Source organism: Pectinophora gossypiella, chromosome 18, assembly GCF_024362695.1.
Source record: "Pectinophora gossypiella chromosome 18, ilPecGoss1.1, whole genome shotgun sequence".
In the NCBI taxonomy this organism is placed as follows: Eukaryota; Metazoa; Arthropoda; class Insecta; order Lepidoptera; family Gelechiidae; genus Pectinophora; species Pectinophora gossypiella.
This window is the reverse complement of record NC_065421.1, coordinates 823802-840981: the sequence shown is the minus strand read 5'-3', so window position 1 is coordinate 840981 and position 17180 is coordinate 823802. Positions and strand designations below refer to the sequence as shown.

At 42.9% G+C, this 17180-nt stretch overlaps 1 protein-coding gene across 3 annotated transcripts; it reads right to left on the bottom strand.

The window, feature by feature from the left end:
- Positions 1–110: 110 nt before the first annotated feature.
- On the bottom strand, positions 111–17167 carry LOC126375256 (AMP deaminase 2-like). Of its 3 annotated transcripts, none has more exons than XM_050022179.1 (16): positions 17004–17167; positions 15795–15996; positions 14818–14919; positions 13440–13535; positions 12754–12958; positions 12201–12326; positions 11442–11640; positions 10351–10482; positions 8617–8780; positions 8007–8130; positions 6465–6631; positions 5264–5384; positions 4460–4633; positions 3758–3868; positions 1258–1471; positions 111–231 (listed from the first exon to the last, which is right to left on the bottom strand). In XM_050022179.1, exons 1-15 carry the CDS (start codon positions 17082–17084, stop codon positions 1319–1321), a joined length of 2157 nt encoding a protein of 718 aa, XP_049878136.1. In that variant the 5' UTR covers positions 17085–17167; the 3' UTR covers positions 111–231; positions 1258–1318. The 3 variants fall into 3 exon arrangements, with proteins under 3 accessions (XP_049878136.1, XP_049878137.1, XP_049878138.1); XM_050022180.1 differs by lacking the exon at positions 17004–17167 and adding an exon at positions 16181–16551; XM_050022181.1 differs by lacking the exons at positions 15795–15996; positions 17004–17167 and adding an exon at positions 16181–16551.
- Between the last annotated feature and the right edge of the window lie 13 nt (positions 17168–17180).

Below are 17180 nucleotides of genomic sequence, written 5' to 3'. Positions count from 1 at the left end.
GGGCGAAAGTCAGCGAAGCGTGTACAAATATTGAAACAAGAAGTAATTATAAGTTGTATTATAATATTTCATACTTATGTAATGTATTTATATAGACAACAGTACTGCTATGCTATGTTGTGACGTAGAAACTTGTACATAAGCGTTCCTCATAATAAATACAACTTGAAGCCGTGTTATGTTTTTAAATTTGACTTTTATTCATTCACATTTCAACTCTGATTCTCGATTCTGGAAGTAAAATAAACACGTTATCTTGTTCATGTACATACAAATATAAGGGTGAATCTCAAAATTTCAAGTTTGGTGGCGAAATTTCATATTATTTTTTCGTGAAAAATTGCGTTCCGACATAAAAAAAAACCAAAAGGATCCTTGGTTCCGACATGAAAAAGGAATTTTTCACGAAAAAATTATATGACAGTCGCCACCAAACTTGACACATTTTGATATTCACCCATAAACTGTATGAGTAGAATTTCCAGCTGGAAAATTCATGAATTATTCAGTTCCATACTTTTGCGACGGATAATTCCACTTGATAACTACTTAGAATCATGGTCTGAATCATCCCTCAAAGTTTTCGTTACGAAGTCACTGTATAGTCGTGAAAAGAGTGCCTCCTAGATGTGGTTATGTGGGACTCCCCGGGTGTCGCCACCCGGTATACCCACTAAAACCCAACGATGTTCCTCCTTGCCGCCGTGTGGCGGGGATAAATTGCACACAACCGCGTCCCCGCCGGCGGATGCCCCAGGTTACACGTTACGGGCCCAGCGCACTAGGGAGCCAAGGCAAATCAAGACCTGGCGCCGATCTCTCGGTCATCGAAACAAAAGGGATTGGGAGGTGTCATCACCATCATCACCAGCCCATTAACGTCCCCACTGCTGGGGCACGGGCCTTCCTTATGGATGGATAGGGAGATCGGGCCTTAAACCACCACGCGGGCCCAGTGCGGATTAGTGGTTATTAACGACTGCTAATGCAGCCGGGACCAACGGCTTAACGTGCCTTCCAAAGCACGGAGGAGCTTGAGATACAGACAGCAGAGAGAGAAACCTTTTTTTTTGTGGTCACCCATCCTGTGACCGGCCTTTGCGAAAGTTGCTTAACTTCAACAATCGCAGACCGAGCGCGTAATTTACCGCTGCGCCACCGAGCTCCTCATGCTCCTTGGGAGGTGTACCCGTTTATTTTTATTATTGATATTATGTGCCAAGTTGTAGTAGAATTGTAGTAGACTGCAATACTTACCTATGACTGATGCAATAAATTATTGAATTGATTGATTGGAGTCAGCCAATCAGCTAGTGAGTCAAGTCCTGTAGACCCGGAACAGGTTGTCGAGCTCGTCGAGGAGCGTCTCGTAGCGGAAGGAGATGCGCACGTCGGGCACGTTGGTGCACGTGATGTCGTTGCCGGCGGGGCCCTCGTGCATGAAGTTGTGGCCCAGCCAGTACTGCTTCATCTACGAAGGAACGATCCGGAGGTCCCGGTTTCAAATCCCGATGCGGATTGTGGCGGACCCAACTAGTTTGCCAGCTAGTTCCGCCCACATGTAACAGATGGCGCCACATCCAATAATGCAGTCTTAAAGCAGTCGTGAAACGCGATATCGAAGTTTACACAGCAAGACGCATATACAGGGTGTTAGTGACATCGTAACGAATACTGAAGGGGATGATTCAGGTCATTATTCTGAGTTAATATCAAGTGGAATTTTCCGTCGCAAAATTAATGATTTTGTTTTAGTTTTTTAAAATTATTTTCTATTCTATACATTTGCGATGGAAAATTCCACGTGATATTAACTCAGAATAATGACCTGAATCATCCCACTCAGTATTCGTTACGATGTCACTTACCATACAAGTACATACAGGTAGCCATACAAGTAAGTATGGGTGTTAGTGGCACCGTAACGAATACTGAGGGGGATGAGTCAGACCATGATTCTGAGTTATATCAAGTGGAATATGATGTCAGAAAATACATGAAAATTATTGTTTTTTTTTATAATTTTAGTTCCATACTTTTGCGACGGAAAATTCCACTTGATAGCAACTCAGAACCATGGTTTGAATCATCCCTCAAAGTTTTCGTTACGATGTCACTAACACTCTGTATACAATTTCCAACATAACACCGTTGGATCGTCGATCCCTAGTCACACTGCCATCTTGTGGATACCGAAGTACTGTGCTCTGTTCGGTACCCCGAAAACATCCTTTGGCGGCAGCACACTCTCGACGCCTAAGGGAAAGTGTAGTGTCTGTGTAAAACTAGGTTGTTTGTATGAATTTTCCGGGGTGTGAGTTAACCTAGAGGGGTTGAGATTGGCGCTCGATACGAATTGGTGCGAGGAGGAAAGGTACCGTTCTATGTGGTTACTGTGATCGCCACAAGCGTAGTACAACGGGCTCTCCCCTAGCAGTGTCTCAATCATTCCTTCTATCGTGTGGGTTGTTAGGTGGATTACCAACCCCATCAACCCTGTTGTCAGGGTTTCTATTAAGCCGCTAAAGGCCCCTGACATGGCTCATGTAACGAACACATGCTTGCATGTGAAAAGTAGCCGGGACAGACTGCTTATCATCATCAACTTCCTAACCAAACTTCAGGATCACAGTGTGATTTTTTTGATTATGTCCCCACCGGGATACGAACACGGGACCTCCGGATCGTGAGACCGAGTCTTAGATAGACGTCTTACTTTTAAGGCCCATATCAAACGAGTGCGCGATCGCGCCGCGTTTGTAATGGGCCGTCTTCATTGTCTCTTAACAAGCGAAGTAAATTGTCCCTTAGGAATAAGGTGAAAATCTACACGACTTGCATCCGTCCGATCATGACCTATGCAGGGGTAGTTTTCGCTCACGCGAGCCCCTCTCAAATTCACCGTCTACAGGTAATACAAAATCGTTTCATGCGGAAAGCCACGGGAGCTCCGTGGTTCCTTCGCAATGAAAATCTGCACATTGACCTAGGTCTGCCAACCATTGCCCAATGGCTCAAATTAGCTTCCAAACGTTTTTTCGATTCTGCTCCGCACCACCCAAATCCCCTGGTAGTTGCGGCTTCCGAATACATCCCGCTTAGGGACGGTACTGAAAAGTATCGGCGTCCGAAGGACGTAATATACGATCCCGACGACCCGATTACCCTAGCCATAGAGGCAGCCAATCAGCTCGCGACACCAAACACTTCAGGACCCCGATACCGACCCCGCCGGCGTGGTCGACGATTTCCCTCATTCAGCGCTTATCGCTATCGACCCACTAGGGTCGATTAATTCTTTCAAATATTTTTCCTCTCAGACGACGCCCTGAGCCGAGGTTCGCGCCCAACTGGGCACCCTCAGGCCTGTTGTCTTAAACGTTGTACCGGGTGAGAGCCTTCAGCGCTCCCCATTTGTCCGGCCAAGTAGTTAATGCCATCTGCGGCAAATCTACAATAAGTTACGTCAAAAAAAAAAAAAAAGGATCGTGAGACCTACGCTCAACCACGGCGACGACGTCATTCAGTGCTTACTTGTTTTTGTCTTTTTTTGACGTGACTTATTGCCGCAAATGGCATTAACTGAACTAAAATGTCCTTAAGCCCGACACCAGGGTTTATGAGGCTGATATTCCACCTCACAACACACACGATAAGAAGGGAACGTGTCCTTATAAAACCCAAACCCCATTCTTTAAGTATTGTCTGGAAACCTCAACCGCAAGAGGTTAAATTAGGTAATTAATTTTGATATTACCTCATGCGGAAACCCGGACATGAGTACAGAGTTCCTGGCCAGCTCGCACATGTCACACGAGCTGAACTTCCATGCCTGCGCTGCGATGCTGTACTCCTCCATCAGCGGCTCCTGGTGATATAATAAACCCATAAATTATTCATGATGCAGGTGTACGAACGCCGAACTTGCGAACATACCGCGATCAAATCCAGGATGTTTTAAATAAAGACCGGGTCAAACCGACGAACTTGATGAGCTTAGAAGAAGCGAATATGGTGTACCAGGATCGTTATAACTGGAATTTTGTGGTCTCTGCCTGCCTCAACGGGGAACAGTTCACGTCTGATTCCTCTTTTCATTACCGCAGGTGGTTCGACCATTACAGACGGCGATACAGCTCAACTATCACGTTGGTCTGACAGAAAGCTGGTGATAGATCTCATCTGACTAGCCTAATTGGGAATATATGTACCGATGAATATAGACGTTAGCTGCCGTTGTCTTCTTAGAAGTTGGCCAGTGGAACCCGTTGCCCAGTTGTACCAGGCGGTGTTGGCAGCAGTCAGTCATATATTGGCACATCCTAAGTCGTCAGAACCCCGATAAGAGTTGGTACTAGCCAAAATTCCTCCACCAACCCGCAACGAAGCAACGGTGGCGTCTGCTCATACCCTTCCAATTGCTACTATGTTATCTCTCTTATAGGTACGAGCAGGTCACCTTGGTATAGTGAAACTGCAGTGGATCATCGGTACTGAGGGTCACTCGGAGACCACGAGCGAAGAACTCCGGCAGCGGGTTCCTGTGATACCGTAGGAAGAGGGAGTTGTTGCTCAGCGGAGACATCGCTATGAAGATCTGAGCCAGGAAGTACAGATACTGAAGCACGGGCATCTGGAAAAAAAACCAGTAAGTTGCATTTTTTTTGGTCTGCTGAAAAAGACTTGATTTTTTACATGACTTAATCTAGCTCACACCCATACGCCGATCAGATCCAGGATGTTTTAAAGAAAGGCCAGGTTAATAGTACCGGCGAGCATGCCTGAAGTCTTTGATGAGAGTGGAGGAAGCGAAGTTGGTCTTCTTATCGTGTGGGTTGTGAATTGGAATACCAACCTCATCAACCCTGGTATCAGGGTTATTATTGAGCCGCCAAAGGCCCCTGACATGGCGAAGGTGGTGTGTCAGTAGTAAGAGGAATTGCGTGGTGTCTTCCAACGGGGAAAAAGCGTGATCTTAAATTTAATCTACGTTTGCCAATGGCATTCACTACTTGGCCAAACAAGAAGGAAAATCCAGCCCATTGCAGGTTAGGTCACATACGTCCGAAACGCATTTGTTGGGAATCTGAGATTCCTCACGATGTTTTCCTTCACCGCTGACCATGATGAATTGGAAAACAAATTCGTCATCAAATCTTTGGTTTACCTGACCTGTCAAATGTTCAGATTAGGTTAGGACCCTGTGGAGAGTAGGATAACGCTAAAGAGGTGATGATGACGACATGACGATCCTGACACTAACCTTCCTCAGCATGAGACCGTGAGAGATGTTCTCGCTAAGTAGGAAGGCAGCACACAGGTGCGAACCTGGGCCCGCTTCCCCACAATGAGGACGCAACACGAACATATTCAAACCTTGTTCCCTGCAAACAACAAAGAGCAAATGTACCATTAACTACAATACAATACAAAAACTCTTTATTGCACTTGAATCACATTAAAAATACATTAGTATCATAATTAAATTGGTAGTACAACAGGCGGCCTTATTGCTAAGGTAGCAATCTCTTCCAGGCAACCTTTAGGTATAGGATATGAATTTAATGAAAAATGTAGCGGGATAGACAGTGCAAAATAAAATAAAATAATAATAATAAAATGTTGAAAAATATAAGTACTTATAACTAGATAAACTATATTAAAAACAATACATAGAATACAATAAATAATGATTATAATAATATATAAATACATAAATAGGTATATACATACATTACTATGGAAGAAAGGAAACCATGACAGTAGTACAATACCTACTTTATAAAGAAGAAGATGTAAGAAGAATGGAATAGAAAAGAAAAACGTTATAAAGAAGAGGAGAGAGAGAGATGAGAAAGTGCTGCTTGACTTGCCCTTTGAAAGCATCCAACGACGGTGCCCTTCGAATGGATTCAGGCAAAGAATTCCATAACCGAACATTGCACCGTAAACGACTACATACATAAACTCGCCCGAAGTCCCTTTTGAAGTGCTTTTGTTCTTTTTTGACATGATTTATTGTAATTTTGCCCAAAATGGCATTATTTAGCCTCTTGGCCGGAAATGTTGAAGAGTTCAAATTCAAAAATATGTTTATCCAATAGGTAACATAGTTACACTTTGAATCGTCAATTTTTACATAACGAACGTCTCATCCGCTTAAAACTACTGCAGCTTCTCACAACCTGCATAGCCGGGGAAAAGAAGACGCAAGAAAAAACTCAGCACAGTGGGCTTAGCACCGTAAGCGCGCGACTCTTTCTCGCCTCGACATACATCACCCGTCACTCTCTCACAGTACTGCACAGAAAGAGACAGATGATCTCTGTCGCGGCGAGAAAGAGTCGCGTGCGTACGGTGCTAAGCCCACAGGGCTCTAAGACGTTCTTTAAAAGAAAACAAAATATTGTGTGTGTTCGATCATCGACTTCACAACAGGAAGAAAAAGTAAGCAATGTACTAACTTCCGTATCTGGTTTAGCACGGCCATGTTGGCGTACATGTAGTATATGTAGTACGAGTAGGGGGGGTTCTCCTCGTGGTCCCAGTCCTGGGGTGCCTTTATCTTCTCGCCCATCAATGTGTTCTCTGGCTTCGACTCGTCGTCCACGCTGTCGAAGCCAATCAAATGCTAAAGAAAGAAAAGGTATAGAAATAGTTTATTATAAAAGGACGCCACACACAAAAAAAGACAACAACATCGTATCAAATTTCCACTAAAACAATTACAAAAAAGCAAGACGGATGTTTGTCGAAATGATCATAAGGTGGTGGTGGACATCCTGAGATAAAAGGGTCACACTCAGCACAAGTCGCGGCGTGAACCGCGACGCTGATATTATGTGGGCCCTGTTAATTTATTAGCCACCTACCTGACTCTGCTTCAAAACAGCGACAATGACTGATGGGACGATTGATTAATGTGGAGGGAGCAAGAGAAGTGTCAGGAATCAGGATCGAAGAGAATAGAATTGGCTACTTGAAAGTTGTAACAATACAATATGTAATATGTCGGATATGGTAGTTTATCATTTACTTAATGATAATTATCCAATAGTTTTTTTTTACTAAGATCATTTTTAAATATTTTCTTATCCTATCTTATCTTATTTAGCCTATTCGATCCCACTGCTGGGCAAAGGCCTCCCCTTGATTTTTCCACTCCTCTCGACTTTGCGCGATCTCCGGCCAATTCTTCCGATAAGCATTGAGGTCGTCACACCATCTTTTACGCGCTCTTCCTCAACTTCTGTGCCCGCCCTGATATATCCAGTGAGTAACGACTCGTGCCCACCGCTCCGGATGCATCCGACAAACGTGTCCGGCCCAGACCCACTTCAGTTTGGCGGACTTTTTCCCTACATCAGTGATACCCGTTTTGGAGCCCAGTGTAGTGTTTCGCACACGGTCGATTCGTTTAAATATTTTATTTTTAGGTTTAAAGAAATCTTTATTCTCAATAAGAATACAAATTCACTTACTTGAGGACTTAAAAACTAAGTATACGTACAAAAGCATTTTGAGGGTATATGATAAATATAAGAGCAACAATAACAATTTTTTTTTTAATTTTATTCGAATATGGCATAGCTTGCTTCACCAGTGTATTCTGAGTTGAGACATTGCGTTCGCAGCATATTAAATCACGCGGACACATTCCAATATAAACTGGTTGCCCGATTGGTGCAGGGAGTAGTATCATGGATGTCTTACACTGCGATTTGTTAGATATGGCATTATATATTATTACGTTTTAAATTATATATATATAAATATATATGTATATTACAAAATAAGAATGCGTTTTATATGTGTATTACAAAACCCGAAACACGGGCGGCCATGTTTAAGCTGTGTGACGTCAAATTTCACAAAACAAACAAACTACTTACATCAGTAAGTAGTAACCGGGACCAACGGCTTAACACAAAGGACTAAGTGAAAATTTATGTTATGGCTGCCCGAATCAGCACCATCATTGGCTTGTAAGATTAGTTAAGACATACCGTTAAGAACTTATGGAGCTCAGGATTGGAGCTGGGGTTGATGGAGACCTCAAACAGCGGGTCGAACAGGTTGTTCAGAAACTCCTGGAAATTCTTCAGCAGCTTGTTGATGCGGTATATGTCACTGGATAAAAAAGATCGATGGAAGTAAGAGAGATTTATGTTTGGAATCTCCGGGCTTCAAATGAACGAATGACACAAATACAGAACAGGGGGGTTAAAAAGGCCACATCGAAGCAATTCATCTAAAAAAGCAATATTGCTATTTGACATTTGCGCATATAAAAGTTAGTGCGCAATGCAAACAAATGTCAAATAGCAATATTGCTTTTTAGATGAATTCCTGTGATGTGGCCTTTTTAACCCCCCAGAGACAAAAAATCATAGAATAAGGAATAATACCACCCATAGAACGGCAACACTTCGCTCCCCACCAGCGGCTGAGCTAGGTTTTCCTCACCCCCCTCGGTCTTACTTAAGTCTTCAATCGTATGGCCTCAGAAGGGACATACACAGATGCGCGTGTACGATAACGTCAATGTGTACTGTTTGTGTAAAACGAGGTGTCTCGTATGAAGCGTCCGGAGTATGATACACTTCTGATACGTACTAAAGTCTGGGCACTTGGACCAGCCACCGCACGTGGGACGAGTACACGTTGTGATGCAGCGCCCACATGGCCAGGTTGGTCCATTCGTTCTTGTTCTTGCCGTAAATGGAGATGCGCGGCTCGATGTTCGTGTACTTATTCTCGTGAAGATCGTCCATCACCTCCTGAAAGCCATCATCATTGTTAGAAAACCTTTCTCGATCAAAGTCCTCCTTTGACATACCTACAAACTCGTACACTCGTAATCAGAAACTGGAATTCCATTTGCTTCGATCCTAACACACTTCTCTTGCTTCCTCCACATTCATCAGTTGTTTCATACACGCACGCCGATACAGAGTAGATCGTACTAAATCTTTCCAAAGGACATCTCCAATTCGGTCAATGTATTTCCTCAGATAAGAAAGTTCCTTTTCGTAAGATAAGAAAATTACAGGTATAACTTAAAATAAAATTGGGAGGTGTCTGCAGTAATCGGGGCCAATATGACTTTTACGCCATTATAAGAAAACGGTGCTACTCCCTGCTCTTCCTGCTTCGCGCCAGCACAAACAGACTTCATTAATGCTGCGTCATAGGGCGCCGTTACACGTCCAGGTGTAATCAGATGTTTCTTTTGTTTTGTTTTATTTTGAATTTAATTTATTGTTTCTAATCACTTAATAATTTATACAATTTGTCGCTTAAAATTACGAATAATTAAAACATTTAAAATTACTTATAACACAAACACTAGTCAGTCTAAAATACCGCCCCCTCTCGTACCCGGTTCAAAGGTGCCCATTATACTGGCCGCGTTACCGCGCACTATTGCCAAGGAAACCTGTTGAACCAGGAACGAGCTGGCGCGGGGGTCACTACCGCGGTCCCTCAAGCGCCTCCCCAAAACACGAATAAAATCCTTGGCCGCCGAGCACCACACACCCGAAGTCTCGACGGCAAAAGGGACAAAATCGTGGGTCCGCGTCAAGTCCCCGTATTTCGCCAGCTTTTGGCTAGCAGCCCACTCGGCAGCTGCCCCTGCGGAATTCTGAATTTTTTTTTTTTGTGGGATTTTGAATTCTGTTTCTGCTACTAACATACTTACGATAAGTTTTTAATTGTTACTAACTAATATGGACCCACAGAATTGAATATCTCTCTTGTACCACCAGTGGTGGACATCGGGAAAAAAGTTCTTAAAGAAATCGTTGTTACACCATTCGATTTTATGTTTCGATCATAGACAATTAATATCACGTTTTCAGGATTTGTGCTTGGTTAATCGCAGACTTGTCTTCTATGACGTGGGTCTTAAACATAGTTGCGGGCTTAGCACCGTAAGCACGCGACTCTTTCTCGCCGCGACAGAGATCATCTGTCTCTTTCTGTGCAGTACTGTGAGAGAGTGACGGGTGACGTATGTCGAGGCGAAAAAGAGGCGTGCGCTTACGGTACTAAGCCCGCTGGAAGAGTAGGCTTTCGAAGATTCTGTTCTGATGCTATGTTATGCTACCAATTTATCAAGTGTCAATCTAAAAAAATACTTTAACTGATCAAAATTCTATTTTAATGTTTAATTTCTTAGAACCTTGACGTTGGCAGAATCATCGTTTCGAAATGATGCAGCCATAAAGAAAAAGTAGAATTTGATGCTAAATTGGTGTGGTTTCTGTCCTGTGTCTGTGGTCTCCGGAAGTAATAAATGTTTCTTTCTTTCTTTCTTTCTTAAATTGCCCAAGAAAGCATAAGTACCTTGATGATCCTAGCGAAGTAGGTCCCGTTCATGTAGTTGTCTGTCTTGAGGAAGACCTCACGCAGCCTACTCTCGCCGACCGGGTTATACTTTGCGTTGAACTTGTCAAACCGCTGAAATGTGTTCCGGTCCTGATACCAAAATATTTCAACTGATAATATGATTGAAAGACTGAGAAATTCTGAACCCTTATATCAATAAGGGCTACCACCTAAGGCTATAAGTAAAAAGATCCGTGCTTCGGAAGGTCCGTGGTCCCGGTTATTACTTACTGACGTAAGTACGTAGTCGTTACATGAGTCATGTCAGGGGCCTATGGCGGCTCAGTAATAACCCTGACACCAGGGTTGATGGGGTTGGTAATTCACCTTACAATCGTCACATAGTCTACCACCAGACAATCAAGACGTTTTTTAGTGACACCTCATTTGTTTAACGCTGATAAGTGCTTTAGGGGTTAGGAGGGAACATACGTGTGTGTATACACACATAGCGCATAACCCTCCTTTTGCTTCACCGCAGTCGGGCAAACAACATGACGAAATGTTTACAACCACTGTCACCAAAGATATGCCGGTCTTGCCTTGTTTCATAAAAATAATCATTTATCTATGTAATGAAAGCCTTATTCATAAATCGGTAAAGTACGTATCAGAATGGCATTGTTGGTTCACCGCCTGAAAGTATTTTAATACGTCTAGGCGTACGATTTCTTACTAATAATGCGTTTTTTCTTTTCTGGACGGACTTGCCTCACACTGCATTGGAAGACCGTCTACTTTAACATGTTTTAAAAAAACGATTGTATATCAAAAGATTAACGGCGCTTTCTCTTATATTTAGACTTATAAACATAGCCAAGTAAATTATCTATCATACCCGATCATTTGACTTGGTCTACAAATAATATCTTCTTCAATAAACTCAGTCAAACTCAAATTTTAGAACAGTATGCCGGTCTTCCCCACATTGACTAAATTCAAAAATGTTACATTGACCTTCAACAAGTTTATCCATGATAATTACGTTGAATAAATGATTCTGATTCTGATTCCGTATCTATAACCAAAACTGACCCCCCAGAACTTACCGCGTGAACATCAAGGATATCGACGTTGAGATCGTAAGCGTTGAGCTGCATGTCTTCGAAGACTGACTTGAGGGTACATTTGGCGCCCTTGGATATGGCCACCACCTCGTCCCCGGATTGACGCAACGTGCGTTTGATGAAGCGCAGCAGATGCTTCTGATTCATCGAAGATGCGGCGTGGATATGGGTGTCCACTTTCCTGAAAATATTTCATAAAATATAATATTTTTTTTTTATTACACAATATTATAATTAAGCTTCCGTGATCCGTTGGTTGACCGTTGGGTTTACAATCCGCAGGTCCCTTGCTCGAATCCCGTCACAAAAATCACTTTGTGGTTCAAACGGTTAGGACATTTGGCAGGCTGATCCGTGCTTCGGAAGGTACGAGGAGAATCGTCGACAACGTCAGCGGAGTCGGTATTGGGGTTCTCTTTCAGTAAAAAAGTAAAGTGATTTGACTAGTTGGAGACTACCTTATTCCATTCGCAACCGCGTGCGTGTATGAAGCGATTGATGAATGTGGAGGAAGCAAGAAAAGTGCGTCAGGATCGAAGCAAATGGAGCTATGGGTTTATAAAAGAGCATAGCTGAAGAACTCATACATACATAATATCACACCTATCTCCTATTGGGGTAGAAATCACGGGGTTCCACTTACTACAATCCTGACAACAGTTCTCGTCAAAATTCTCAGTTAGCCGGTGTAGAGCACTCTTGGCATGTCTGAAGAAGCCATAAAATATCGATAACTCCTACCTGACATTGTAGAAGTCCCGATGAGGCACGGCCTTCTGCAGAGCCTGCTCATGCAGCTCGTTCAGCAAGGCGTGCATCTTGAACTTAGAAGACAAGTAGCTCAGGCGTCGGAAACAGAAGGACTTCCTGAAGAATAGGTCAGATAAGATATAGTGTATAAAGACTTAGATGGAAGAGACAAATGATAAATGTACTTTATTGAGTACAAAGGACATAATCTAATCTACATCACTGCTGGGCAAAGGCCTCCGCTTCCTCTTTCCATTTTTCGCGGTCCTGTGTAAAGGACATATAGACACAGAAATAAGGACAACAGATACAGAAAGGCACAACATGCGGCCTAATTGTTCATGCAGCAAAAACTCCACGCGCGTTCATGCGAATGCATTTTCTGTGTGTTAGACTGTGCGTGTTTTCTATACAGAGATACTTACAAGCAACGGAAGAACACGCATCCACGCGCTACGCTGCATCATGCGGGGCAGTGTGAGAATCGCCTGATGATATAATAAACGAGTGACTCAACCAATGTGTATGAAACCCCAAAACTTACAGCGGCCCATCATCACTCATCGAGGCCAGTTTATCCATATCTACGACGAATTTCTTGAAGGGGATGTTCCGGTATGGCAAAGGACGGTTGTCGGTGACGTCTGCCTCTGTTCTGAAGACCTGGACCACTCCGTTGTACCAGCGGAACACGTAGTGACGGTCGGGGGGCTGCGGGCACGCCCACGGGTCCACCGGCACGCCTGGTTCTGGAAGAAACCCATATCTTTTTATTTTTTTGACGTGACATTGTAGATTTGCCGCGGATGGCATTAACTACTTGGCCGGACAAATGGGGAGCGCTGAGGGCGACCAACTGGGCATCAGGCCTGTTGTCTTAAATTTTGTACCGGGTAAAAATCCTTAGCGCTTCTCATTTGTCCAACCAAGTAATAGCGGCAAATCTACAATAAGTCACGTCAAAAAAAGAACTCTGTTAACCCTGTCTCAGGATATTCAAACCACATCAACCTGTATGGGTTTTATTTCGGAAAATAGAGTTATTAATATTATCAAAAAAAAAATTTATTCGAGACTTCGCGTCTCAACGGAGTCCGCATACCTAACCTGGAGATTTGACAGCTTCTTTGCTGGACTGGGAGGGTATCTCGTCCTGCTTTAAAGAGGTTATGTTCTAAAAAAAGGACCATCAAAAAGGAAACTTCTAAAAATATCAACAATGAAACTTACGTATTCCGTGGATCTCATTCTCTAGAAGATCTTCGCGACTCTCGAAGGAAATCCGCATTGCTTCTGAAGGGTGCACTACTTTCGACAACGCAGACACTGTAACATAACCATGAAATTAATACAAAAACAAACCATAAGATTGAAATTGATCGAGATTCTTTTTATATTACTTACTATATTTTATGAGCAAAATAAATAAATAATTTTAATTTACTTAAGGGATATAAAGTTAGCAGACGGTGTTTTAGTTCATCCATGAACAAGTGATTCTTATCCTATAAGTAACCAATTGTCTTTGCACCGTACGAAATTTGTGTTAGACAAAAGACGTGTTACAGGTGCCTATATACGAGCCCGTACAAAAACCGACGAGGCAACACCCGTCACCGTCCGCGTTCCGATCGTAACTGAGCAACTGACAGGTACCCTTCACCCCACCCCCCGTTTACGCCACCTGACTTCAGGACGCTGCAACTTCACTACAATCGTCGATGAACCACCTTTTCGTGCTCACGAATAGCGATACAAACTAGAAGCTCAAATGTAGAAGATTATTATTTAAGATTATTATTTTTATAGATTATATTTAGAAGATTATTTAGAAGATATGAATGCATGGGATTAACTGTCTGAGAACTGATATTAGGCAGCTAAATTACTCAATTGTATACCAATATTTTATGTTTTATGTTTATTTTTATTTTTTTAAAGAACGTCTAGGGCCCTGTGCCGAGGTTTTTCTTGCAGCTTCTTTTCCCCGGCTATACAGGTTGTGAGAAGCTGCAGTAGTTTTAGGCGGATGAGACGTTCGTTATGTAAAATTGACGATTCAAAGTGTAACTATGTTACCTACTGAATAAAGATATTTTTGAATTTGAATTTGAATTTGAATTTGTAGGCCTGCCAAAATTTAAGAACATTCAACAGTAGCGACGTCTGATGGAAGAAATAGGCAGTTTTTAACGTCATTAACAAGTCATAACGCGCTGTTATAAACATAATTCCAGAAAACAACATGCTGACGAGAAGTGGGTGTACTATACACCTGTGCCTACCCCTTCGGGGATACAGGCGTGATGCTGTAGTTTTATTCCTAAAAAGATCCCCATGTCCAGTCATGCATGAGCAATATTATGTACCCAATTTAGGACTCTGTCGCACTAACATATTTGACATTTAGTGAGACTTACCGTGCAATTGGTCAAAAAAAATCATGTGATATGGTACCATAATGTATGCATATTGATGCTCATGACCGTCCTAAGTGTTGATCTATCTATCTGGCAATTTTCATCCAAATCAGTTAAGCGGCTTTTCGTGTGAAAAGTTAGCAGGAGACAGATAATATGGATGCCGATATTAGTGTGGATGTACGTACTGTTAGTGGCAGATTGTTGCACGCTGTACCTATCAACTTTTGGCCTGTCCAGGACTTCAGAGGAGCTTCCAGTCAGCTTCAGATATTCCTCCGCCGCTTCGCCTGTAAAATGTATTAGCTGACCAAAACAAATTTACGGCGCGTATTTTATAACCTGTATTTCCGAAAAAATGTATTCTTCTACTTTTCGTATCGAGAGCCGTGGTAGCCCAGTTGAAAGAATGCTTGACCCTCATTAAGAGGTTGCAGGTTCAAATCCCAACATGACCAATGATTTTCGAATTTGTTTTGGAAATCGTGTTTAGATCATAAATGATTAACACGTATCTACGTAAGTAGCTAATGCCAGGCAAATCTACAATAAGCCACGTCAAAACAAAGTACAGTAGTACAGTAGGACTAGGGCCCTGTGCTGGGAGGTTTTCTGGCCACGTCTTTCCCTCAGCGTTACAGATTCCGATGTGGTAGTAGTTTTACAGCTAGTTACATACTGGCCCCGATTCCTGCAAACACCGCCTATTAATTTTATTTTAAGTTATATCCGTCATTTTCATATCCGTCGAAAAGGAAAGGGACGGATGATTCACAGCTCTTAATTTTAGGAAGAATGAGTAAATGAATGTGTCGGGTTATTGACTGATGTAAAATTTTTAGACGGTTGGTTTAGATTTGTGCTTAAAATTGACGTGTGTTCCATAAATTTTATGCTTGTCGATTACCCGTCCCTTTCCTTTTCGGCGGATAAGAAAATGACAGATATAACTTAAAATAAAATTAGATGGTATTTACAGGAATTAGCACCATTAAGTCACGTCAAAAAAAAAAGTAAAGTTGTCGCGCCATCTCTATCGGGGTCTAGAACGTCGTGAGAGCAAGTGAGAGCACTCAGCGCTCCACATTTCTCCGGCCATTTGCAGCAAATCTAGTATAAGTCTCTTCAAATAAATTGCTTGTCAGTGTGTGGAAGTATACATTACTGTCAATGTTGAGCAGAGCATCGTTGAACAACCGCGACTGTCGGTTCAGTTCCACGATGTGTCGGTTAGGCATCTCCCGGTTGGCGAGGTAGAGGCCGACGGTCTCCGAGAACGACTGGTTGGACACGTCCATGTACTGTTCCCTCATCTGCAGCGCGCTCACCAGGTAGCTCGACGCGCGCACCAAGTCTTCAAGCGGCACCTGATATTGTGAATGGGTTTTTGTGCGCAATGCCAACTGTGGCGGGACGAGAAATTTAAAACGCGTGATGGTCTCGCCAACGTCTGGGGACCAAGCGTTTCTTAATGAACACGCCTGGTTTCGGAATCTAAAGGTTCGAGAGGTCGAGATTCGGTTCCTGGCGTATATAGAATATGAGTCCTACCTGGGCTGCCACAGCAAACCGCTCCGGGGTGATGGAATTCCTCTTCAGCCGGCCGGCGCACGTATCGAGCTGAGGCTTCGAATTGATGGTGAACTCCAATGCAGGATCAACTTTTATCACCAATTGTTCATATAACACGTAGAATATGCTAGTTTATTAGCTTACAAGCAGATTTACGGATTAAATTAGGACAAAACGATTTATTTATAAGAGAGCGCGCACACGCGTGTCCATAGTTTTTTCTTCACTCCAGGGGCGCGGGGGGGTGGCTCCCGGTTGTCATTAGTAGGACTCATAGTGCGCTAGATGGCGCTACACGTTTAGAAACGAATCTCGACATTCAATTTCGCGGAAAAATATAAAATGAAATTATGAATACGATACACCAACAAAGGTTCAAAAAGCAATATTGCTTTATATGTTTGTTGTTTAATTTCAATGTGAATTGACGGTAGTTTAGAATAAATGTTAAGTTATTATTTAACATTAAATGCACTTTCTTTAGGTATAACTTAAGCCGTTGTAAGTTTTATACTTTTTTTGGAAATCGAATTAGAGTGCTACGGGAGCGGTTGGACCGGTTTATTTGCTGACCAGTGTAGATGAATGGCTTCCATGTGGCCTTTCAGAACCCCCCTTTTCGGACTTACATCGTATTCACGGGTTCGAATTACGGCTCCACGCGTTCCCGATGAAAAAGGTCTTGATACTTGATAGACGCACTTGATACGGACAACAAAATGATCCTATGAGTTATAAGGGTTAAGTTTTCCTTTTGAGGTTAAGAACCCTGAAAAAGAAATCTGCTTACGCCAGAACTTACCCCGGTGATGTGTATGCCAGCACAGGAGACCCTCTGGAAGGGAATCTCGGGGCCCGAGGGTGTGGTCTCCGGCCCTGTCATGACCCCGAGTTGCGACCGGTTCTTGATGTTGTCATTCGCGCCGCGGATGTACGTGCGCGTAATACCGCGCAGGTGTTTGCGCGACTCACTGGAAGT

Excerpts from the sequence above, each read along its gene's own strand:
- LOC126375256 (XM_050022179.1), bottom strand. The coding sequence starts at position 17,084 with ATGACAGGGCCGGAGACCACACCCTCGGGCCCCGAGATTCCCTTCCAG. Across the intron at positions 12,959-13,439 it reads GAATGAGATCCACGGAATAC|AACCAGGCGTGCCGGTGGAC; the intron begins GTAAGTTTCATT and ends GGTTTCTTCCAG. Across the intron at positions 5,385-6,464 it reads GTGCTAAACCAGATACGGAA|GGAACAAGGTTTGAATATGT; the intron begins GTTAGTACATTG and ends TGTTGTTTGCAG.